The 26,898-nt window shown below is 40.9% G+C and overlaps 1 protein-coding gene across 3 annotated transcripts in view; it reads right to left on the bottom strand.

Annotated features, from left to right (window-relative positions):
* spata20 (spermatogenesis associated 20) overlaps positions 1-26,898 on the bottom strand; it is a 44,116-nt gene that overhangs the window by 8,930 nt on the left and 8,288 nt on the right. For all 3 annotated transcript variants that reach the window (XM_037081969.1, XM_037081970.1, XM_037081971.1), the window contains exons 12-15: positions 26,539-26,707; positions 18,606-18,814; positions 12,418-12,617; positions 9,697-9,777 (exon numbers count right to left, since the gene is read on the bottom strand). In XM_037081969.1, the coding sequence (XP_036937864.1) occupies positions 9,697-9,777; positions 12,418-12,617; positions 18,606-18,814; positions 26,539-26,707 (659 nt within the window). The remainder of the gene's footprint in view (positions 1-9,696; positions 9,778-12,417; positions 12,618-18,605; positions 18,815-26,538; positions 26,708-26,898) is intronic.

Raw genomic sequence — 26,898 nt, forward strand, 5'->3', positions numbered from 1 at the left:
AGGCGGCCAAAATAGGAAATAAGATACATTTGTCCCCCCCAAATCTTCACAGGAAACTGTAAACTGAGGCAGGTGTGGAGAAACTGAGTCTCATGTCGTGTGAAAGTATGACCAGCTGGAGCCTGAGGGCTGTTACATCACACTGTGGAGTCATCATTGCACTGATGCTACAGTCATGTATATGTACACAGGCATATGCTGTCTTTTAATGACAACACAACGTGATCCAGTAAGGCAATGATGCTTCGTGTACGGTGGGAAAAAAAAATAACCGAGAAGGGTGAGAAGAAGACAGGGGAGATGTCGGAGGAGACGCAGAGATCTGTGCCAGAAAAAGATGTACACCGAGCAGCTTGCAGATTAATTGTAACCAAATAAAATAAAAACACAATCATTTTGTGTTGCGTTTTCAGGGAAGAATTTTTTTTTTTCCTGCAAACTACATCAACTCTACACATAGGAAATAATCCACAAATATTTTACTGTATGGTTGCAAATATTTTTTTAATCTTTTTTACTGAGAACAGGGCTTAATGATGTAAAAACAGACAATATAGCAATACCGATTTAAAGAGTGAATTTCCATGTATATTCCTGTACTGGTGGTCTGCCTAGTATAAAACTACATGTGTTTATATCAAAACTATTTCTCAAAATGTTCATGTTTCTAGAAGAAAATAATTAGCCATCATATTCAACAAGTGATAAAATAACTAATCATTAACTTATCAAATGATGACATTTTAAATCCGTGACCTCTTGTGTTGACAGGGACGATGTGTATTGACGTAAGCTAACCGTTATGTTAGCTTCAGATACTGACAGCCAAAATTCTGATCTTTCGGTGGGCCTCAGTTTCAGGAGGGGACAATCTGTCGGGGTTTGGCACATGTACTGCAATAGAAGGACTTGCCGCCTACACCCTGGGATCAACTTGTGTTTGTTATCAATCAAAATTCTGCTTGTTTGCAGTGAAAATGTCCCTAATCCTTGCAGTATTGGCATTTTGGCAGGGTAACCGTGTTTTTAAGAGCTTTAATTTTGTGTCAGTTTGACAAGAAATGTTTGTGTCCCCGGGACAAAGTTGTCTAAATCGGAATTAATGAGAATTGTTTAAAGTTCTTTGCGATTAGAAACATAACATCACCTGAGGCTGCAATATTGTTTTACTTATTATTTTGCTCCTAATAGTTTAATTGTACATCAACTGGTGTGGAATGACATACAGAACACATTCTGCTGGGGTTGGTACCTTCTCCCTTACACCCGGAGAACATGACATGTAGAGCCTGTCGTCTCTGTGGCACCACAATTTATAGTATAATGGTATATTGGTAGAGATTTCACTTTTCACTCTTGTGATTGATGTTGAACTTTACCACCACCAACGATTTCAGTAAGATTTAGATTCACTGTGGCAGGACTAATAGAGCGAATCATCAGTTCTTCAGTAGGTTATTGAGCAGAATCCTTTCACTATAGGTTTTGTTCTGAATGTCTATGTAGTTCAGAGAAAAACTGATGCAGGATCTTCTTCAATGGATCCATTCCTTCAGTATGAGTACGTGTCTAAATGCAAACTGAGTCTTGGCATTGCCATTGAACAAAATGCTCAGAACTGCTTTCATTACCCCCGACTGCCAATTAGATCTTGGCTTGGCGTGGAGCGTTTCCACTATTTATGGACACACAAACTGTTTAGTTATAACTGTTCTTTTTAAGTTTAAATCAGTGTTTGAGACCAGACTGGATCTTTAAAAATATGTTTTTTTTTTACTATGATTAAGGGTCCTCTTACTGTTTCTCATCCATCCCCAAAATGGACAATGGACAAAAAGTCATATTTTTAGAAAAATAAATTGCATTTTACAAGAACTGAGTTGTCCGACTGTCTCGACAATCTCTTTTTTCTTGCCAAAAAAATATTGGTCTATGTAGAATCTTTGAATTGGCAACGATTCATTTAATTTGCAAAGTATGCAATCAAAAAAAATGTGAAATGTTAATATTGCTGTTAAACAAAAGTGCACTAATATAGTTTTTTTTTAATATAATTTTATCCACATCCAACTTAGCATCTTCCAAATTAAATGTGCTCAACTTTTGTCTGCATCCTGAGGAACACCCTCCTTCATAAATAAAAGAAAGGTTAAACTCCGACAACTGTGTTAACCTCGCTACATCCCTGATTTCATCGGAGGAAAACATTCACAGCCTGTACAGAGAAGAGAGAGAGCGTCAGAGTGAGGGAGACATACAAACACCCACAACTCTGTGTGTGTGTCTGTGTGTGTGTGTGTGTACACATGGACAGGCATCTTATCTGTTCAGCATGGGCTTTATTTACTGAACTGAGATGTGGATAAGCAGCGTCATGCACGACCGCAGCAGACGTACAAACGAGATACAACCACAGGCGGAGGATTATATCTCCAACATCGCCGCTAAAGCTGTCCTCTCCCCGCTGGATCCTGAGTGTACCCGCACCCCCCCCTCATAGCTTTATGGATGTTCTGACGCATGGTAGAATTACCGGATAGTAAAGTGATGAGGAAAAAAACCTCAATGGAGGGATATGTCAAATTTCAGATTAACAACTCTAGGAAGAATGGAGTGAGATAAAGAAGCCAGAGAGTGGCTATCTGGATGCATTACAATCTGCCTGGGAAGCACTTTCCTGCAACAGGAGCCATCTGGGACCTTTCTCACAGCTGTCAGTCAAACTGGGTTCTGCTCTCTGACCGCCCATTGGACTTAGCGGGTCGTTTGCAGGGAGCAGGAGAATCGATTCCTACAACACAATACTGCGTGCGGACAAATACGCACACACACAGGCTGCCTTTGAAGAGAAAACAGAGGCGTTGCGACGGAGGGGAGATGGTAACGAGGCAGCAGACTCAAGCGAGGGAGGTCAAAGGACAGCGAGGAGGACTGTGAGACGGCCTGGCTCTAATCTTCCTCCGCACTGTGGTGGTGTTACCGGCACTTGTAAGCTCCTGACTCGGCTCCTTCCTTCCCTCTCTCTGCCTGCCCTCCCCGTCACCCTGCTTACTCTTCCTCGCGTCTCTAAGGTCTTGTTAGGGATTCACAGTTGTTTCCTTTCCAGACGATTTCAAAAACTCTCCAACTCTCCTCTTCAAGGCCATGCCCCTCCCTTCTTACTCCTCGCCTATCCATACTCTATTTCTCACTATCTTCCTCCTCACTAGGGATATGTGATCAGCAAAGACGTGGAGGGGCACGGAAGCAGGAATTAAATAGCAAACTCCTCCGCTCAAACTTCTCTCCCTCCAGGAATTCTCGCATCTTGTTTCTTAAATCCTACAGAATCCCTTTAATACTCTACTGCTCTTTCTGCCCCTGCATCTTTCACTAATGCCAGCATCTTGTGGTCCTCCTTAACACTTGCCACAGACACATTCCCCCTTACCACATCGCATCCACTCCATTTTTTCAGTTAAGTGCCCTCCAGAGAGAGCCGGCAAAACTACCTGCTCTCTGTGACTGTCTCACTCTAATGAAAAAGTGGAGAAGACTTATTCGGGCCAAAAGCGCAGTTGAGGCTGATTAATAAGCAGCGGCAGCCGAGAGACATTCAGGCTAACAACAATGGGAATCCACAGTGGGAATTATAGTCCTTGTAAAACAACACTCATAAAGTACCACACACGTAAATCTTGCACTGCCATCAATTCCTACGTTGAACCACTGTCAGACACTTCTGCCAAGATGCTTTGTTGATTTATTTTATTATAGAATATGTTATTTTTCAGGATTGGAAAACATTTGGTTGTTTGTTAATAATTCAATTTGGATAAGATCTACCCCATTACCGACAGTTTAATCACTGTGTTTACCAACTCTGGAAATGTCGACCAGACATTCGAGATTTCTTATGATTCTCTGAATCTGTTGACGATATCATGCATCATAGATTGTTATAATCCCTACATTTCTGGCAACTCGGCAATGAGTAACGTTGTTCTTAAAGTCTCTTTTTTTTTTGTTTACACTGGGTTTTCTTTCTCTCACATCTTCTCAACTGTCTTCTGGAAAAAAAAAAAAAAAATATGTATATAAAAAAAAAAAAAAAGAGTCCCAAACACCGACATATATAAAGATGCACAATGCACCACCCCCTTCCTTCCACACTATGAAAATGAAGCCAAAATATCCCAGTTACAAGTGGGGCCATTCGTGATCAGGCAGAGGAGTCATAGTGCAGAATTGCTTTTATTGCACCCGCCCACCAATTGCAGGGTAGGGTAGGGTTCAGCTGTCAATCATGATGCCACAGCCCCTCTTATAGCATCAAAAAGCTGATGGTATTGCTTCAGAATCTACAGTGCAGTGCCAAAAACTATTGCATTTTAGTGTCTTGTTGTTTAGCAACACTTGCAGCTGCTGAAAATGTTCAGAGAAACACTGTTCATGTGTGTTCTGCCCCTTGGCTGTGCATCGTTTCACACCTCCATACGAGGGGGACAGAGAGCAGAAAAAAAAGCCAAAGAGACAAAGACTCCAGTGCCAGAAACAACTGAATCTCTCACAGAAACACACACATACACACACACACAATGAGCGCGAGGAGTGTGAGGAAGGCAGGGGGTGAGAAAGTCCCTTAAAGAATAATTGCTCGAGAGTCTGCATCTCTTGTTGTGTTCTCTCTCACAATTTCAGAGTCTGCGATCAACAAACCCCGACCGATCTCTAATCAAGCCGTACTTCTGTGTAATAGAAAAATTAACCAGAATTTACTACAGCAATTACAATCAAGAGCGATGTTTCAGTATGACTGTTGGGCTGTAATTGATTCCAGCGAGCAAAAAGTGCAGTAGAAAGCTCTGAGTGCTGGGGCTGAATCGAGACGCACAGAGTCTTGTGGTGAGTTGAAATAGTAAATAAATTACATGAGGTGAGGATCTCAGATTGTGTGTGTGTGTGTGTGTGTGTGTGTGTCTGTGTGTGTGTGTGTGTGTGTGTTTAGATTAGCATGAGTTGGGTTCTAAGCACCTAATTCAGCACAATTAGAGAACATCGGCCTCGTACCAGGGAAACAGACGAGGAGTAATTGGATTTAAATTAGCCATGTTCTCTTCTCATGGCTACCTAATGTAACCTGGAGCACAATCCTCTCTCTCTCTTCCTCCTGCCACTTCTGTTTATCAGACTTTACATCCAGTCATCTCTTCTCACCCATAATGCTTAAATAATTCACCCTCTTGACTCCAACATACACTTAATTCTTTATCTTCCTCATACTGATTGCCATTCTAAACCAGTTTAATTGGTTTTCCTGCAGTTCATCTTATCCATTAGCTAAATGTGTATTTTTTTCTGTTCCTCTCAAGGTGGCCTGTTAGTGCTTTTTTTTATTATTATCCAGGGTTAATAACAAAGATTATTTGACAACTAAAATAATCTTTTAGAGTATAAATTGTCGTAAAAGGTGAAAAGTGCAAAATGCAGTTTCCTGGAGCCTGAGATGATGTGTTCAAAAAGCTTGTGTTTTTCAGAAAATGCTTAACAATTCAAGAGAAAAAAACTCCTCCTCCAAAAAGTGAGTGTCCAGCCACAGCTGAGAAACCCTGACTACACACAACAGGCCTGTCAAGCTATCATTAATTATTCTTAGCCTCATGAGCTAGCTGGCTACAGCTAATAAAACTAGTAGTGACATTTGTCAGCTTGGCCAATAAAACTGTAGTTGCGAGAAACTGGAAACTGCTTTGTTCCAACACTGTCTGAAATCAAAGACTTATTGACAGTCCTCCTCTTCTTCTTTGTTGGTTTTACTGGCAGACTAAAAACCCCACTGACATACACTGTATTGGAGTTTATAACATCATCCTATTCACTGATGGGTGTGCTGTTTTGAGTGAGTGAGAACAGGACACACAGCTCCGTGGCATATCGTGGCAGACTGCCACCAATAAATTAATGTGCGGGAAACAACTGGAGAATTTGGCATAAAAAACAGGCAGATATTGTAACCTGCGTACGTGCTGTGAGTGAAAGGAAAGCCTGACAGGTTTAGAGGGCTTAGCAAAATGCCAATTCAACAATTGTGAAAATGACCACAGACTGAACGTCCTGACAATAAACCGATCAATTCATCAGATAATTGTTTCTACACCGGTTCTTCTATGTCTCTCTTCCTTTCTGTCACTTCTACAGGTGTGCTCATAGCATGCACATATTTACATGTTGCATCAGGTGCTATTTGGTTGTGTTCTTATGGACATTAAAAAAAAAGTGTGTGTGTGCATGCTATTGTGTGTTTGCTACATTCTGTCAGACTTGTTGTAGGCAGCGGTGTTATTCCTAGCAGGGAGGATTGTGTCTCATCCCCAAGAAGTGTGTGTGTGTGTGTGTGTGTGTGTGTGTGTGTGTGTGTGTGTAGTCTTATGCTACATCATCACATCTCAGCCTTGCCAAGATAGCTGCTACTGCCACTAATGGCCAGCTGTTCTTGCAACATCTGGAAAAACACACACACACGCACGCACACACACACACACACGGTCTCATTTACTCCTTTCCATCCCCCCTTCCATCTCACTGTGAGACTCACTGAAGGCTCATTAGAACTAAATCAGGATCAGTCCTGTCACTCTGACAGACTGGTCTTTTTTCTTCGTGTGGCTTCTGCACGCACAGAAACACTCACAAGAAGTGTAGACATTATATTCATACACACACAGCACTTTTTCATCTTTACATTCAGAGTATAAGAAAATACGACTTTTTCATCCAACGATTCCAGACTGAAAAACATGTTTCCCTCTGTTTTAGTAATAAATAAATCCCGCTCCTCTCTTGGGAGTATTCAGTGATACCGACTCTTGTTCTGGTCGAAGTGTGTATCTCTTTCTCATTTAGTATGTTATGGGTCCCAGTGGTAAACAGCAGCGTCTCTCTGGTTACTATCATCTCTTTTCTCATCCTTGACTGGACGAGGCCTTTAAAACTCCATTCTTCTTGTATCTGCCATTACTGTGCTCATCAGCAGATGCAGGCCGACACTCTCCATCAGAGGGAGGCTTTGCTAGAGATAGCTAATTGGATTATGCCATTTGATTACCTCAAATTGTATAACTGCACGAGAAAAAGATAAACCTCCTACAACATTCTGAAAAACTTCCAAACGACTTTGGATATTTCAATAGACTACAATGACAGGCCCCGATGAGTGAATCCCATGTGATGAACCTGACAGTAACGAGAGCCAGCGTGTGACTTGGTTCTGGCAGGGTGTGATAGTGCATAACACACATCCCCCTTTAATAATGGATCCATCCTGAAAATGGCTCTATATGGTCTCTGTCTCTCTGCAGGGATCTGCAATGGCCCGATGTTACTGCAGCCACCGCCTGATACTGCACAACTCATCTATATTTCAATAGGGCACTGTTGAGTGTGTGTGTGTGTGTGTGTGTGTGTATCTATATGTGTGTGTGTGTGCGCGCGTGAAAGAGAACGAGGGAGAGAGATGGACTGTGTCACTGGACAATCACCACCTTAATATACTGATCTAATTTCGCTTATGGGCTGGTCGAGTAAAGACGACTCAGTCTCACACAATCAGGGTCGAGAGGCTGCATATGCGAAGTGTTTTGTTTGGAGTTTTAGCCACTCAACCAGTATGTAAAGCTTCATTAAACAATTTTGCGCAGAACAGTGATAAGAGAAGCACAACACCAAACACTGATGAATCTAGCTTAGTCTGGACAGAGCTCTCGTTCTCATCCCACACTGTCCGTGTTACTCTTTTGTGCAGATACTTTTTGTAACTTGAACAATGATGCAAGACTCTTTCGGTCTAAAAAATCATGTCTGCTGGAGAATAAGCCAGGTTAGTCCCACTGTGATGAAGTCTATTCTGTTCCTTAGATGTAAGTTGTAGACCAGCTGCACACAAAAAAGTGAGAGCATAGTAAAAATCAAATTTGAGGCGAGAAAAAAAAAGAATGAAAAACATTTATATATCATGGAAGCCACCAACTCAACTCAAATATTCTCAAAGAAGAGTTTAGAGTTATGACAAGAAACAGCATCAAAGAAATAGGAAGTGAAAATAAGGAAGCGAGTTTCCAAAAATCTTGAAGAGTTTGATTAGATGTTACGCAAGTCCTTCATTAAGTAAAAATATGAGAAATGGCTACAAAATTATTGAAAACTACATCTACAACATTTCTTACTGGTCATTAACTGCCGAGAAATCGTGGCGAAATGCAAAAAAACAAAGGAAAAAAGGTGCATTATCGTATCTGTGTTGCCAATAAAATATTCTGAAGCATCATCAGACAGGATGTAACACAACTGGGAAAATACAGATTCAACAGTTGAATCATAGAGAGATCAAGATCAAGAGATTAGATGTCCTAAAAATGGTGGTCGCTAGTGGCTCACTGATACTGTGGAGATTGTTGCCACCATTAAATGCTATCATGCTGAACCAGGTCAACTTGAAAATTATTCTTACTTGTAGGTTGACCAATTTACAGAAAACTTGTATTGTAATTGTGGAGTAAAACACTTAATGGTGATGTTGATCAAGCCATGCAAAGACAGTGCAATCAGTTTATAGCTTGGCAGCTTTTTACGTCTAAATATTTAATTTACACTTCGAAAACCAAAAGGTGGTAATCATCTGTGAATATTATCTTGCCGAACAAAACTTTTATCATAAACATGTGTTTGCCACACAGCTTATTTTTGGTTATAATCAGAAATCCATTTCAAAAATCATTGAGGAAACCAGGGCAATGCTAACTTCCAGGTTAGCCTTCAAAATACTGTATTGCTACACCACTCTTGAAGAAGGAGACAATTAGTGAGGCTTAGCGTTAAGTTTGCAAACATGGTGAAATGAAATGGACCAAAAATCAACCTGCCATCATCTCAGAAAGGACTCTTTCTTATCCAAGGTTCAAACTGGACAATCATGAGAATTTTGTCGATCCTTTCATCTACGTCTGGGCAGGAAAGCCAAATGAGCTGCCATCCTGAAATTTTGAATTGCTCCTTTAAACAAGCCGACGAGAATCAAAGAAATGATCTGAAAGTTTAAGGCCAAATCCTCTATGAAACATGGCCATAGGAAACAGAAGTATGACAGCCATGGCTATCCATAATGACATTTAAGTCTGACTCAGACTGACAGCTGTCCAAATCAAAACACACAGTCTGAGTCAGGGCTGCCAGGAGGACTCTCACACACCAAGAATCTCCTCAACTGCAGAGTTGAGATTTAGACCCACAAGGCATCTTGATGCTAGGAAAGAGCCAGCTAGGGACAGAGGAGCCAGCTAATATGCCTGAAAAGAGATAGCTGGACAGTAAGGGAGAGAAGAGGAGAGGAGAGGAGAGGAGAGGAGAGGAGAGGAGAGGAGAGGAGAGGGAGAGGGAGAGGAGAAGAGAGGAGCTCAAGCTGACCTTTAAAGAACCACACTTGAAGCAGCCAACACCCCAGGCACTGTAGTTTGGTCCCACTCTGCATCTGTGTGTGTGTGTGTGTGTGTATGTGTTTCAAAGGTTACTGTGAAACTGCTGCCGACGTTAAGGTACTTATGTTGGGAGTAAATCAATGAACGCCTATGCGTTGCAACTTGATCTCTGATCTTCAGGCTCGCTTTGGCGATTGATGACTGTACGTTTGTCAAGATGACGCATCACTCTTACACTCGCTCTTACCTTATGTGGTAGATAGAGGGAGTTGACTGCTGCTAGAAGACTTGCGGTGTCCGGGGCATCCTTCTGGCCACAGATCACGATCTGAAAAAAAAAAGGAAGAGGAAAAAAAATGGAGGACAGTGGGAGAAGCGAAAATATGAAGGGAGGGGACGGAGCGATAACAAGATGACAGTATGGATAGAGTGAAGTAAGAGGGGAAAGGTGACACATGAGAGGAAGGGAGAGGGGGAGGAAGTGATAGAGGTCAGTGCTGTATTAGTATCAGTAACAAGGGGAGGCAGGTGTTTTCTCTGGGAGAGCCTCATCCCGCATCAAGCCTGAGCTCGTTACCCTGGCCCTGTAGCCCCGACTCATCCTCCGCAGGTCATATATGACAGACAGGAGGCTTTCTTATCCCCGTCCTCCCTCTTCCCCTGCTGCTGTTATTTCATCCTCTGTTCCTTTGATTGCACAGCACATGCCTTCAGCTAAAAGTTTTCACTGGGTGGTCGAGAAACTTCGCACGGTGCTTTGCTGGTATGGTGGTTTTAGTGGTTTCAGGCTAACTGAGGGTGTTAATATTTCAAAACCGATTATATAACCGAGGCCGAGCGGCATTAAATGCATGAGGGCTGTTAAAAAACGGGGGAAAAAAGATTCAGAGTCAGTGTGTCCAGGGATTAAGTGTGCATGTATGCAGAGGGATGAGATGGAGCCACTGTCCCCAGATGACTGATCTTGTTCAACTATTTAAAAAACGTCTGAAAAAAGTCTATCGTATTTATGTTGTTGTTCTTTCCTTCAAAAAAGACAAGGAAAGGGAAGCTATTCAAACAAAGATAAAAACAGCATCATTCAGACACCAAATGCATTATTTAGATTTATAATAGTTTAGCACAAAACATTAAATGATTCAAACGTCAGTATAGCTGGTGTCTCCACAGTGGTGCATGACTGGGAGAATACTGTCGTGACCATTTTTTCACCCCAAACACCCTTTGATTTGGAATGGAAAAGGAAAATGTCTCCTCAGTGGTAAGACTGAGCAGACCAGTGACTGTTCATCTGATATTCTATGATCCATTTCCAGCAGTGCTAACCCTAGACGAACCTCCTGTTTATATTTTGAGATTTAAACCATTTATTTTGCGAAGTCATCGAGAACATAATTCCACCTTGTTACAGGCATTATTGTGCACTTGACATTACAACTCGACCGTGTTCATTCAAATCTGCACAGATTTTGATGCTAGCATATGGTGATGATCTTATATCTTATTCAACTGCTGCTCAGAGGTCTATTTCTCTTTTTCACTTATCAGTCTCATTGAACCACTGTACTGCCCTGTTGTCATGATTAAAACCTTATATTTTTTTTGCAAACCTTTCATACATAATCACATGTATTTGTAAAGAGGACTTTCTACTACCTGAACACATCAAAGGAATTTCAAAAATATCAATGGCTGACTGATTTTTTCATTTGTATGACCAATTTAAACCTACAATATGGTAGTTATGCAATAAATTATAAAGCAATATAGGAATATATGGTCAACCTAAAGACATCACTTTAGGCTCACTGATGGCTGTGACTGTTGTTTGCAAGCCGATACCTTACAGATTAAAGGAAACATTTGGTTCAACATGCTATTTATATGGTATTTTATATTTCTGTTTAATTGCACTATTTGCTTGATGATTACAACCTTCAATAAGGTTATGTTTAACTACTCCCCTGTAGGTTTGCCCTTTGGTTAGTTAGTTTGTCAGCAGGATAATACATTAACTGCTGAACAGATTTCCATGAAACTTGGCTGGGGGATGGCACTCGGTCCAGAAATGAACCCTGTTAACTTTTGGTGCCGATCCGGATAAAGGGACGGATCCAGGAAAAATGTTCTCACTGTTTTTTTTAACACTGTCAGATAGGGCTTTTCTTTCTCAGGGTTCTCAGGGAATGATACATAGATCTTAATGAAAACAATCTGACATATTTATATGTAGATAGAGATATATATTATATAGATCTGGCGGCATTCAGTTATGGTTAACCACATTGAATTACTTTTAATTGAATTAAAGTGGACTGTTGGGCCTTAGTGAGATATGAGCTCTACTGAGTGTCATTCTAGTTTTATTTTTTATTGTGAGATTTATCATTTTCTTATTTATCTACGTGTCAGACATATTAAAGAGTTAAGCACTGCCTGATCGTGTTTGTGACTTTAAAACTTTAAATATCTTGTGATCATGCATATAGGAAAGCGTCGCAGTTGCAGCAATGATTTATGAATCGGAACATTATCAAACATTTACTGATTCAAACTATCTATTGGTCTCACTGTAAAAGAAACACAGTCCATTGAGGCTTACTGTCGCAGCTTTTTTTTTATTTCAGTGCCTGCTCATTGATGATAGCATTGAGACAGCAAGGCCAATATGGTGATGTTCATTGATTTACCAGCTTCTTATCCATTGCTTTTGTTGGTTACTGTGTATTGTTTGATTGAGTTCTTGTTGATAATTCTAATGTCTATAGTGCTTGCACAATTTGTCAGGGAAGCTAAAACACTTTCAGTAGGCAGTCATGATATCCAGCTAAGGCTAACAGCCAGGTAAAGACACACGCTCCGAAAGCTAACCTAGCCTTGAGGGCTAACCATAGAAAACAGGTATCCCTCTTACTCATTCAGTATGTGTTAATGTAGATAAAAAGTGAAGCGGTATTAGATGGCTAACCTGTTTCAGCGTGTAGTGCTGGGCCATGAGAGCCCGGACCATTTCAGGCAGTGCTATGGGGACCTTGGTGAGACGGTCGGAGAAGGCCGCCAGCAGCCGTTGGGACGTCAGGAGCCACTCCTGTCTTCCAGTGTAGTGGGACAGGCGCAGGAGATTGGACGCCGACACAGAGTTTGCGCTGGGTTCAGCGCCGTCCTGATCTGAGACACACACACGCACACACTTTGAAAACTTAGTCTACACTATACAGAATGGTAGTCATATGATAGCAGGGTCAAAAACAACAGATCTACTATCTATTTCTCTACTATTTGAGGAGACGTAAATATTGGAACAAATGGGATGCATATGTTTGAAACACAAGATTATCTTTTATCATTTCTAAATAATACAAAAAGATGGCAAACCATCGAGTTAACAGCAGACTCAATAGGCAAACTTCCAATGAATTCCCCTGGTGTACAATGATGCCAGAGTCTGTAAATGCGTGGTGTGATGTGATGGGACTAACAGATGACCTAATGGTTTATCTCTGTGAAGTGAGTCCTTATCTCTTATCAGTGTCCAATAAGAGCCTGGAGGTGATCTTCTCATAACCCATGACCCCCGCTAGATATCTGCTTCTCAGCGGTGCTCTGATCTATGTCTGTGTCTATGAATGTGTGTGTGTGTGTGTGTGTGTGTGTGTGTCAGTGTGCGTAAGAAAGAGAGGGAAAGATTTTTAAGTTGCTTTTAAGTCCAACAGCGATATTAGGTCAAACACTAAAAATAGCAAGGATAACCCTGCCACACACACAACTCTGTACACTGCACATACAATATTTTTTTATGACAAGCATGAATTAACAATCACATATAGATGCACATGAACACCCATGCATGACTGATCTGCAGTAATAATTTCATTTTATCCTGCAATATGTTTCAGCTCTCCTCGAGCCCCATGGCAAGGAGGCTTCAACGTCCATAACACACACACACACACGTACACACACACACACACACACAGCTAACAGACATACACAGAGGTTAAGTGAGCAAGTTTTTCCGCTTTCCACATTTCACATATTTCTCTTCTTAAAGAGCCCCGTGGAAGGAGGTCATATACATACACAGCTGTGACAAATCTGCCTCCAAACTCTTCAAACACACACTCACACACAGTGTACGAGAAGACTAGGGCTGCCAAGAATTTAATTGCTGTGGCTTCAAAGGTAAGTGAGAGTTACCTAGACATGTGCAAAGCTTCGACATCAGAGTGGGGCAAGTTAGCATCAAACCATTCACCTATGCTATTTGCTATCATTGTCATTATGACACATCAGCCACTGTCCCCAACTCCACAGTTTCAAAAGGCAATTTGAGGGGGAAGGCCACAATTTTTTGCTCTCTGTCTTTTGCCTCTTGTTAGGTGCAACTGCCTTCCCTCAAGTACGTGTTAAAGTGTTAATTACTATGGCAATGGCAGAAGCCTCGACGTATTTGTGACAGCCCTAAAAAGACCCATGAAAAAAAAAACAGACTGATGAACATCACACAAAGCAAGCAATGACAGGATATCCCAGAAAAAATACACACACACACACACACACACACACACGCACACCCACACACACACACACACACACTGCACTTAAAGACTATGGGGCTCCAAAGTATTAAATATCTAAAACTTAAATAAATGATTATGAAATGAATAATTAAACACATAATATGTGCAGAATACATGTGTAAAACAATAATTTGTGAAATAATTTAAGAAATTAAGGTCAACTTATTACAACATGTATTTCATCCTTCATTTTCAATCTTTTTTCACAACAGTAGGAATTAAAAAAAAAATCGAACCTTTGTGATGAAATGGTAAAAAGAAACATTTTAAAAAATGTCTGTAACAAAATACAAAATGACTATTATTAGTTGTTTTAAAATAAAAGATAAAATAACATTTCGTTATTGTAAGTTAAGTTATAACTAACTTACTCAATTAGTTCAGAAATTGCCAGTCATTTATACATTTATTTAGATTCATATTCAATCATATTTTATTATTCTATTATTTATATTTTATTTATTTTAATGCTGAACATTTCTGGATGTATATGGGTCTAGTCTGACTTGTGTTAAGTGAGAACACGTCAAAACACGTCATTTTAACCACAAGAGACAAAAACATATTTGAAAAAACAGCTGATTTTTGCTGTTCTTGAATAAAAGTGAAATATGCTTCCTGACAGACACCGTGCATCATTCTAACCTTACCCCTTCAAAACAAAACAAACACACACACACAGCAGCGAGCGTGGCGGGGCTGTAGAATGTGGAGTGGCAGTGTGGTGGAGGTAATCCGTCTTGCAGTGACAGGCTCCGCTGCTGGGACAGGCGTCCACACAGCAGCGACTGTAGCGTCACTAATGGGCTTCAACCCTACTATGTGCCGCCACCATTATGGCACAGTCAATCCTCTCAGATGAGAAACCTCTCACACGTCAGCTCTGATAAACACACACAGATGTAGGTGTGACGCCGCGCTGGGCCAGGCACTCCCACACACACACACACACACACACACACACACACACACACACACACACACACACAAGCTCACATGCACGTTCAGCCATCATCTCGGATCTGTCAACAGTTCTTAACAAGAATTACTATTAGCTTTTTTCCCTGTTCCCCCACCCATCTTTGGTACCATGCTCCCGTCGGAACTGTTTGGACATTATATCTGTCACACGCACAAGCTTGTGCGTCAATAGTTTTTAGAAGAAAAAAAATACAGTTTTAGCATTCAGCAACATTTAAACTGACAATCTCAGCGATAGAATTCTCACTTTAGAGTTTGGTTTTCTTAGGCTGATGTTAAATGTCAGATGCTAATGCAAAGACTTTTTCAATATGGCCCATATGACACTGACCAGCTGAAAAAGTCTCAAACTCTGAGGTTCAATGGCACAGACAAAAAAATGTTTTTCACCAGATTAAGCAAACCATAAAAAGAAAGACCAAGGCCAATCATATGGTGTGGGTGAATAATAAAGTACATTCTGTATTATCCCTGTGGTGTGGATTTATGCATCTCAGTGGCAGATTGGTTTTCCTTTACCTCAACCCAAAACCCAGAAGTAATAAAACATTTATGTGTACCGGTTGTTAGGAAAGAAAAGAGAAAAGAAATAGCATGAAATGCAGCAGGAAAGGAAAAATACCTCAATTTAACAAAGATATTAGACTGAGAACTGATGATGAGAATAAGAATACAAAGAAAAACAGAAGAAGCAAGCTGGTAAAATAAATGGCTGCTGTCAGACAAAGTTTCTCAAGGGCAAAAACAAAAACAACTAGATCCTGACTGGAAACTTTGGTCTCATAGAGATATAGATCACTGGATCTGTTGACTGATGAGTAACAAAGAATTGCAGGACAGTAAGGCAAAGACATTTGAAGGTAGTTTAGAGACTGCATCTCAGTAGATACGCTTTTACATTGTTTGTCTACCAGAGAACACTGAAATTCTTATCTATTTACTGTTAAAAGGCAAAAGCTGTGCTGAGCTAAATGCCAATTCCAGCATGCTAACATCTTCTGACTAGCCCTAAAGCACAGGTGGTTGACATTAGTTTTGTGGGCATTTGTCCGTGCCAATCACAGATCAGGTTTCTGTAGTTCATAGCTACGATTGGCATAATAAAAACAATCAAAATATTAACAAAATAATACTTACACTTATTTTGCTTTCATTTTGAAATATCCAGGGGCCATGATGAACATCTTTACAGAATTTCATAGCAATCTATTCAGTAGAAGTTAAGACATTTCAGTCAGTGGTGCACCAAAAGTTACAACTGATATTTCTATCGAAAATTTTAAATCATGCTTTGTTAACAATCAAATGTTTTGCTACTGAGAAGATACATAATACCTTAATGAAAGTCTAGATTTGATAGAAAATTAAAGTACACCAAGAAGGAAAATTCAGGAGGTGTAAAAAAAAAAAAAAAAAAAGAAAAAGAAAAAGATTCAGGATGCAGTTAAGATGTGAGATGAAAAGAGGCAGCAGCAGAAATCCTGATTCCCACTATACAATGTGCGAGCTGTTTCAGTCTTTCAAAAGGCAGATGGACGAAGACAGGATGGAGACAGATTTGAACAAGTGCAGTGATCAAAGTAGCTAAAGAATCTGAGCATCAATCTTTGAGTGCTTTCAGGGCAGAGAAGTTGAAGTTGAGTGAGAGACGGTAGCACTTCACCAGAGGTAGATACGGGAGGTCAATATTCTTCTGCTCCTGTCTTTTATCCTCTGCCTATTCATCCATTCTATCCTTGTCTCCCTCATCTACTGTGGATCAAGTGTAGCAAACTGGCAGCAATATAACAGCAGACGCTTTTAATAAAGTGAAAGATATGTGAAAAACCACCCATAATTCAATATTTTTGTTCACCTAAATGACAGCCGTCCATTCATGCTTCTTTTGCTCCATCAAATAACTGTTCAAATTCTGGCAACATGTCAATTAGCAAACTGTCTGCACTGACTGCAGGCCTGAAACCCAAAATTTATGCATCTGTCTGAGCTATCCATCCTTGAACTTGTCTAAGCCTCACAGGTATGCAGCAGTGGTACTTCACCTGTCCATCAATCCTTCCCTGTATCTCTAGACCTATTAGAGCCACAGCCAGCAGCAGCAGCATCAATACCTCATTCATTTTCTACAACTGGCTGGTTATGTCATTCTGCCTGTCAGCCACAACTTTCCCAACTATATAGGTGGATTGCCATGATATTTGTTCAGGTATTCAAAGGTCCAAGCAATGCCTTACAATTTGATTTAGCATCACGTGAGGTTGAATTGTTGTTTTGAGATTCAGCAACCATTAAATTGCAAAAAAATGTGATGCAGACATTAAATATCAGTGATCACTTAACTTTGCTTCCAGCAGCATCATCAGGTCAAAATCTTAAACAAATAAAACTTTGTCTTTTGATTTACTACCTGCATAGATGATGATATTATCCTTAGTCTCTGCTACAATTTGTGGTCCGTGATAAGGAACAATGTCGGCCTGCTCACATGCTAACATGAGATGGTGAAAATGGTAAATGTGTACGTGCAAAACATCAGCATATTTACTATAAGCCATGGATGTATAATGAGAACTAGATACATTTCCTGATACAAATCAGCAGAACTGCCTTTTTCGAACAAAAAAAAAAAAAAAGAAAAAAAAAGCTCGTCCCCACCCATCACTCTCCTTCTCTGCTGCCGAAACTTTGATCCATGACTTCATCGCATCCAGAATTGACTGCTGTCTGGTCCTAAATAAACTCCAGTAAATCCAGAACTCCGCCGCTCGCCTGCTCACTGACTCCTGTGACCACATCACCCCTGCCCTGTAGAGCCTTCCCCATAGCTGCCACCATCCTACGAAACTCTCTCCAAGCCAAGCTCAAATCATTAACCAAAACTCACCTTTTCAGAACTGCTTTTAGTGTTTGATTGTTTGATGATAAAGGTTTTTACATTTACTTGTAGTGTGTTGCTTTTATGTTTATATGTAAAGTGTCTCAGTCTCTTAAAAGGTGCTATATAAATAAAATGCTTTATAATGATTACTGATATTATTAATAATATCATCATAATTGCAGCGTCAAATGTTACAATGCATGCAATGTATGCATGTTGTATGTATGTTAGCATGGTGACTTCAGCATTTAGCTCATAGCAATGTTGTGCTTAAGCCTCCAGGAACAGTGCAGGGCTTTGAAGACAGTTTTACATAGTGGCCAAACCATCTAATTACAATGTCAAGTGAAGCCCAGGGGCCTATAAGACTGGTTCCCATAATTCCACCTTGTGAAAGGATGTCCATAAATTTGTTTTACTCCCATTTCAATCAGCAGAGGGCAGATCCAGAAGTTAACCACTCAGCTGGCTGGAGTTAGTGATATGCACACTCTATGGGTCTCAAAATGCAGACGGTATGCTTAAGATCTGGATAATTTCTGGTGCCACTGAGCAACTTTCATAGGAATTATACCTATGAAGTATAAATGGTTTAAACACAATCACTAATTTCAGTAGTTGATTAGAGTAGTCGATATCAGTCATGTTAAGGGAAGAGCTTGTTTCGAAATGTGTACTGACGATATCAATCTATTCGTCAAGGTGTCCATCCCTCACCCTCTTTTAGCTGCAGCAGCACAGTGTCATCACTGGGGTCGCTGCAGAAGTATCCTCCGCCCTGGTCATCCAGGAACAACTCGTCCTGCCTGAGCTGTAGCTCCTCGGCCCACTGTAACCACCCCGTCTGCAGCGTGGCCTCGTAAAGGTCCAGCAAGCCACAAATAACAAAGGCATAGTCGTCCAGGAAGCCGGAGATAGGCGGATATCTGGAGAAAAAAAAAAGGGCAGGAGAAGGGAGATGAAAAACCAGAGAAGCGGGAGGAGAGCAAGAATGAGGACGGTTTTCATTAAGAATTTATTGATAGATCAGTGCAAGAAATGAGGAGATGGGTTACACTTGAACTAGTTCAGCTTCTTGTTTTCCTCCACTACTCAATTTTATACATACCAAATGCTTGTTTACAATGCCTGAAGAAGATCAGTCTATAGGTTTCAGTCAAGACAGTACAGAAAGCCAGAGGAGTTGGCTTGAAAGAAGGAAGGAAGTGTTTGTGACAGGGGTACATTGCGATACACATTGCGGGTTGGGCATAATCTCTCCCTAAAGCATTTTTCTCTATGCAAAATTACCCATCTGCCTGCTCTGTGCCTGTCATAATGTAGAAGGCATCAGAGACATTTATACATGCACAAACAGTCTTTGAAGTTTCGAGGGAAGCAGGACAGTAATTAGACAAATCTGTTTACAGTTAGACCTCCCTCTTGCATCAATGTGCCGCCTCTTCAGTCACCTGTCTCTCCCTCTATCCTCTTTCAGGTAACTTTCACACCCTCTAAAATGTTTATCCGACAACATCTTTTCATTTATGCTTACTTAACTTCACTGTAAAACTTTACTCAACATGTGGAGTTTTCTGTCCATATTAATCTGTCTCTATTTTAAAACCTGTTCCGGTTGGTTTTTACAGCCCGACAGCAAAACCCCTTTGGCCCCCCGTCTGATTCCCACAATCGCACCCCTTTTGGGTGAGTGCAGGGGGGCGGACGGTGACAGGAGGCCAGATAGCGCTGTGTCAGGAGAGGCTGGTGGCTGGTGGTCAAGAGGCTGAAAACAGGAGAAGGCTTTGGAGGAGATGAAGTGCGTGAGGACTTTGAGAGTTCACGGGGAGGTGAGGAGTCATATCTAGGCCTATCGTTACCAGACAGACACAGTCTGAATCATAAGTCCAAAGGACGTCAGCAAGCACTCCTGGACTAAACAGGACAGAGCTGATTTTAATGTAAGTCCAAAGGTGAAGAATGTATTCGGAATGTGACTTCATGACATTTCAAGCAAGAAGTACAGTAAGTGTGTGATGGTCTGCTAGGGTCTGCGTGACATGAAATTTTGGCAGAGGGGTGCGCTTGCAGGCTCTGTGCAGACATCCTCGTACCACCAATTTTTTCTGCACCAACTGTGGCGAAGCTGGAAAGGGGCTCACTAAAAACTTGTTACTAAAAATTGCACCCACATTGGACTGGCTTTGCAGCACATGGCAGTGCAAGCTTCGGTGAGTTCTGTTAAAATCTCAGCCCCTCACATCTATGTGCATGGAAAGGGGTAGCCTGCCTTGTATATCAGTTCGGGTTGATGGGTTGATTCAGGCAAAATAACTACTTGGTTTCTTTAGGCAAAGGAAAATCATTTAGTTAGGTCCAACAATCTTGTTTTGGGTAAGTTTGTATTCACTATTTTTTTCACACAGGACACCAACAGAAATTATTTTAAGAAAATTCCAGGGACAAAATTCCAAGTTTTTCCAAGAGTCCAGTTCCACAAAACAAAACAGATGCAGAATACTTCTTCTTTTATTTGGCAATCTACTGTGCACGTGTCGAACGTGTCGTCCAAGCAGATTCCCTTAGACAGTATAACTACAACTGCTACGTGTCTGCGTGGGATAATAATCTAGGTTGAAGAGTCTAAAGCAATTGTAATGGCTCTGTGACTGAAACTTTAACCTGATGTGTTAGTCCAAGACGTGGCAGCATTGTGCCTTGTCCGAGTGTACCAACCCGGAAGGGGCTCATTATTGCCCCCATGTGGTCCGGAAGCAACTGCAGTTATAGACATAAATTGTATTCTTTTTTTCATGGGAATCAGAGTTGTTGGGTTTTTTTTTTCCTTTTTTCACATGAGCAAAACTTTTCTACTCTTTGTACCCACCAAGCTAGCTCAAAACAACTTTTTTTTTTCCATTAATAAACGCCCCTCTCTCATGTCAGCCCGCTGAGGTGACACAGATGACAACTTGAGACAAAGACTTCAAGAGGGCTTCACTGACACACACAAAGGTAAAAGCCTTTCTGAAGTACTCAACAGCCTTTTCATTCACACCTTCAGCAGTGCATGTTAAATGACTCATTTCCCCGAGAGCAAAGATAAAACGCCTTGTCAGTCTGCTGTATCGTGAGCGCTCGGAGACAGTTTTATAATAATAGCTTCATAATGGTTCTCTCATACACTAGCTACTTCAATTTCCCCTCAATAAAACCCACTGGGGTGACATGGGTCATGTAAACACATTGACTCCCATCATTTTTTACAACAGCATTGACCTTTGTTAGAGAATAATTTAAAAATATGCTTCCTCGTGCTACTGACTGTACTGTGGAACTATTACCCTGTCCCAGTACATATGAAATAACATTAAAATGTCACCAAAAAATAATAGAAGAGGGGATGAGAGGGAAAGATGGGAAACGAAGAGAGAAACTATAGAACACCCAGAGAGATTTCCCCGTTTGTCTCATTAATCGGGAAACGTAGTCGGCGTTTGTTTTCCTGTGACAACCTACAGAATGAATGTCAAAAACCTGTATTTCTCATCTAATTGCCCTCTGTAGACTGCATGCTGCGACACCCAATACTTAATCTTCTGCTTTCTGTCACTGTACTTCTCTCAAACCACTCACTGTATCTGTTAAGACCACAGGATACAAGCCACAGGCAGTGTCATGATTGACTTAATATGCTGCGTTCAGGTTTGCTGACGACTGGGGCTGGGCAGTACCAGACAGTTTGATAACTGTTCTTAAAAAAGGCTCTGGTGATATTCCATATTATTCTAATTTCAACAAATCGCACAAAAAGACCAAAACCAACAATAAATTGATCCAGCTAAAAAGCATTAATGTGTATCTAAAGCCTTGTAGAGCTCTATCACTGTCCAAAAACTATTAAACACATATTAGTGAGCCATACTGTTGCAATGAGTGTGTTCGTCTATTAATATGAACACACACAATTTAGTTTGTTTTGAGTCAATCCAACGTGATTGCAACCTTCTGGTGCTTTGAGTCTTGAGCGTACCAAATGTGGATTAATCCAGAGCACGACAAATCCACCATTATTCTTGTTTGAATATAATTTGTTACACTCTACTACGCGTGTCTGATGGAGTTTTGGTCTGCAGCTGTAACAATTCTAATAGTAACGCCACATCCTAGAGTAACATTCTCGACACCAGTGCGCTTCCTACCTGGTGGCAACAGTCTGGGGAATGCATCTTACTGTCTCAACATGGCAATGCCCCCATATACAAAGACCATGAAGAGTCCATGAAGACATATTTTTCCCCATTTTGTGGATCAATCTAAAATGTCAAAAGCAGTACTTCACCACTGCTCTTGTGGCTGAATGGAAGTAAAATCCCGCAGCCAGGATCTTAAATCTTGTGGGAAGTGTTTACAAATGAGCAGAGATTATAATAACACAGTAATACCCATGGTTTTGGAATAACAGGTTCAAAAATCACATACAAGAGAAAAGTACTGATTACTAAACACGTTATTATTATCATCACCATCATTATCATTATGGTGTTCTAATACTTTCAAGCAGAAAGAAAGATTTGTTTGAGATCAACAGATGAAATAAGTCACAGGGCTCACAACATTTTGAAAATAAACAGAAGAGAGCATTCAATTTTGAACGCTGAGAAAAAAAAAAAAAGCATCTCTCCCCATCCACCTACTTGTGTGGATACAAGGGAGAGAAAAAAGAAAACACTTCAAAGACGAAACAGCTAGCTTGTCGGCACACTGCAGCTGCACAATTATCCTGTGTGCATGAAGATGATCAACTGACTGGGGATGGAAGTGTCTGGGTTTATCTTTTTCCTCACAGATCCTTTATTGATTTGTTTGGAAAGATGGTTTACTTGAGGGAGAAGAACTGAGCTCTACAGAACTGATAGTACCAGAGATCCTTGATTTTGTTGTGAAAAGGCTTTACTCAGGGCAGGCTGAAGAACTCTGTAAGGATTCCGTGAACTCTGGAATTGTTATTTTTGGTGAATATTATCTGAACTTGTCTCACCCTAAGAAGAGTTGGAAATTGGTGACGACAGTTATGAGGACATAACAGCAGTGATCTGTTGATACTTACTAAGCAATCAGTGCTGAAAAAATTGTTTCATTCTTAAACTGAATCAAATTGTGGACTTAAAATCAGAATCCAAATGGAATTGAGGATTTGGAAAATCGTGAATTATGCAAAGAAGAACTCATTGACAAGTAATCACTGGAAAATGCACTGCAAACAGACTACATAGGACCATGTTGACAAATCAAGTAAACATGTGTCAACATCACCAGTGTACCACTCGGACCCTGCCACTGTCTCATTGTTGTCTCTTTCTCATAGCTCCCTCAGGTCCTGAAGACTCAATCATCCCGTGCCAGGCAAGGGCCACAGAAAATCTATGGCATCAGCTCATTGGTGCCTCCACAGCCTATTAACCCAGTTAGTCTCAGCTACCATTCTTCCTGGCAAATTAGTCCATGGCCCATATGTGTTTTACCTATGTATGGAAACCAAACCAGGCTTGAAAACAGTCTTGGTAAGCATTCTCAACGCTGACACCATCCTAAATTGGACAATTATGAATGAGAGAGAAGCTGTGGAACAAGGCCAGAGTGTTTATGCATGCATTTAAAATTGTATGCATTTTATCATGCCCATTGTGGGTCTCCTGGCGTATTTTTTCTGCTGATTCTGTGGCATTCAACACTCAGTCATTCACAGTAACTAGGGCATGGGGCTAGCCAACAGAACGAGGACACCTGAAGCGGTGTGCTTGTATGTGTGTATGTGTGTGTGTGTGTGTGTGTGTGTGTGTGTGTGTACGTGCATTTATGTTCTGAACATTGCCAGTCTAATCCACTGCTTGAATGATTCCACCAGCTGATCGGGGGCTGTATGTTATTGTTAGCTGTGTGGACTAACCTCAAGTCCAAAAACGAGTCAATCCCCTCAAGAGCCCATGTTAAACAGCCCAACTGTACAGCATCAAGCATCATGTTAATAGGTTTTGTACGAAAGCCGCTGTGGCCTCTATACCTAATTCATCCCTTTGTGACAACTGTATGGGGCATCATTATATAACTTCACCTCAGCTAATTCCCCTCACTTCTCTTGACCTCTTGCCGGTGTTTGGGGGTCAGTGTCATTTGAAGAATTTTTAATGCAAATATTGAACCATTAATATGGTTTGTTGTGTAATTAGTCAGACTAATAGCCGGGAGTGAAAGGACAGACGCTGATGTTTTGGATTAATGAGCGACCCTGTTAGCATTAGCTGGAGCTGCCAAGCTCTAGAAGAGACCGCTGTATGAAGAGCTTGGAGGTCTTGGAAGAAAACACTGACAGTCGAGGAGAGTATGGAATTCAACTTTTTTTTTTTGTTTTACTTTTGAGATGAGTAAATGGATTTGTCTTCACCCTCCCTCTAAAACTGTCTGCAGCAGTGAGTCGTGGAGGTGCCAACATTCACTTTAACACACACACACACACAGTCTTGCTCATTATCTTCCGGCTAATGTATTATAGGGTATTCTGGCTGTTTGGGGTAAATAAACTTGCAGTTAAACTCACAAACACAAACGATCCAGCGATCAAAGTCACTAAATTTCTTTAAGCATAACCACACAAGAGTTAGGCGGAGTCAGGTAGTTCCAAGATTGCGACAGCTAGAAACACCAACATTGAACTGCAAAAATCTATGGTTGTAGGGTAACTATGGTTACATTCATGTTGGCTCTGTCCATCAGCAACCTAGTAGTGATTGTTTTATGCTTGTTATAAAGACATACTTCTCATGACCCTTTGTTTTGAAGAGTGTCTGAAAAACATTCTCGACACCAGTACATCGGGTGGCGACGTAGCCCCTAACACTTCACCCTTCCCCTCTTTCCCAACAAGAACCAGGACACCAGGACACCCTATCCATAAGTGGAAGGTACAAGGGGTGAGTTGGAGCTGGGCCAAGAACCTGGAGTAATGCCTCAGAGTACATCTGATTTCATCTGAGTATTTCCCCAAAGTTGATTGGTGCATTTATAGTGCTGGGCAAAAATCCAAACACATACAATCATAAACGGACTGTATGTTCTTTGGCTACAGATCTTCACCTCTCACTGTCAGAGAGCTCTGACCAGGAAAAAAAAAAATCTTCAACATCGTTTGTCATTCAACAGGCATCTATAATCCACTTTAAATATGGCCAACCTTGTTTCAAATATAGAGTATGTTAGAGACTAGAGGAGAAATCTAATTACTGCCCTGTGCATGTAAATGCAGTTTTACAGTAACCAGGTTACTGCAGTGCATTTGAACATGCTCTCTGACATCCTGCCCTAACCTGATTTATCCCAATAGGCTTGTTTCCTGTTTGTGTATAAACTGTTAACACAGCACGATGCTTATTGCTCCTGTACTAAACATTGAATTCCCCCTCTCAGAACTTGCGACATTTCGTCCTGGATGTCAGTGAATATTAATGCAGTAGCGTCCTTGAGCAAAGAAGATACTAAACATTTTTTCCAGGCATGACTCACCAGTCTCTGACTTTTTGGTGCTCCGAGGAAACATTTGGACAAGTAGGTCCCTGCTGTGTTTGTATTAATTCCTCCCATTGGTTAAACGTTATTTCACTAATGGACAAGTGGCAGTATAATACCAGGAAAAGTACCTATGCTTTTAGTCAATGAGAAAGGAAGACTGCAAGCTAGAATATACGAATGTATGCAATGCATTGTTCTTCAAAATGAAAATCAGCTTGGCAAAGAGGGAAGAAATGTATTTAACAATGTTTGTGTGTGACAAAGTGAATGCAAGAAGAAATTTGTTAACCTCCACAGGAGTACCTAGGGAAATTCTCCACTGAAAAGACTATGTGTGGAAGATACCCATTTGATTAGTCTAAATCAAGTTATCGAAGATTCACATTAGACAGAGCTAAACTTTAGAATGGTTTTCCACACATTTGTCACTTATTTACATTACTTACTTGAGACTGGAATGTAGAATTAATTTGCAGTGAGTAAGGGGAAGACTGAATACAACAGCCTTTTTCTGGGACTCTTAATCAGGTCAACAGCATTCTTATAAGAAACTAAATAGTCTTTTCTGGATTTTGACTGCTTTTGCTGACTTCAGTAATGTTTAACAATGGCAGTATTTGGACAGTGACAATATGCCAGGATTAAGCAGCAGGGCGTCTGCCAGAGACCCATGTTCCTCAGTCATTTGGATCCGTCCTCAATCAAGACTCGCTGCCTGCTGACAACATCATTAAAACAGCTCTAAATGTCTCCGTCTCTGACACAAGGAAAAGCCTAGACTAGCATCCAACAAACCAAGAATAAAGATCCCAAGATCATCACAAGGCATTTGATTTGTTTAGCTATAGGAGGCATGATGTCACTTTTCCTGTGAGCAATGTCAAAACACAGGTTGTAAAAATGGGGTGTGGAGACTGTCAAGGGTCCAACTTCTATCACTAAAACATCACTATTTATCCAGACATTTGAACCGCAGGATAATGAAATCTCTCAAGTGGAATCATCCACATAAACTACAGCAGAATGTAATGTGTTCTTGTAATAAAAAAGATGTTGGACAAAATAGGCAGGTTGGGCTGCAACATTATCAAAACTCTCTTCTTACATCTGTTGCACCTCCATGTTGTCTCCCCGGTAACAGGATCGAAGGATGATCTTCTGCTCAGCATCCCACAGATGCTTCTTCATGAAGTTGGCAGCCTGCACCGCCCTCTCCAGCAGGTCCTTGTCCCCCAGCACAGCTCCAACACGAGCATAGGCTGACAGCATCAGACCTGCGGGCAGCAACGAAGAAGTGGCGGCGGGATGATTAGGTGTAAAATGCCCGTTAATCATCTTAAAACATGCTGTCGACTCTGAGGTAGCAACATGTAGCCGCACCACATTCCCAGCTTAGCTATTTTTCCCGCTCTTTGAAGCCTCCTTGTTCACACTCGTTCCTTCTCTCTCACCATACCTTCCTCCC

This window comes from Acanthopagrus latus, chromosome 20 (genome assembly GCF_904848185.1).
Source record: "Acanthopagrus latus isolate v.2019 chromosome 20, fAcaLat1.1, whole genome shotgun sequence".
Classification (NCBI taxonomy): Eukaryota; Metazoa; Chordata; class Actinopteri; order Spariformes; family Sparidae; genus Acanthopagrus; species Acanthopagrus latus.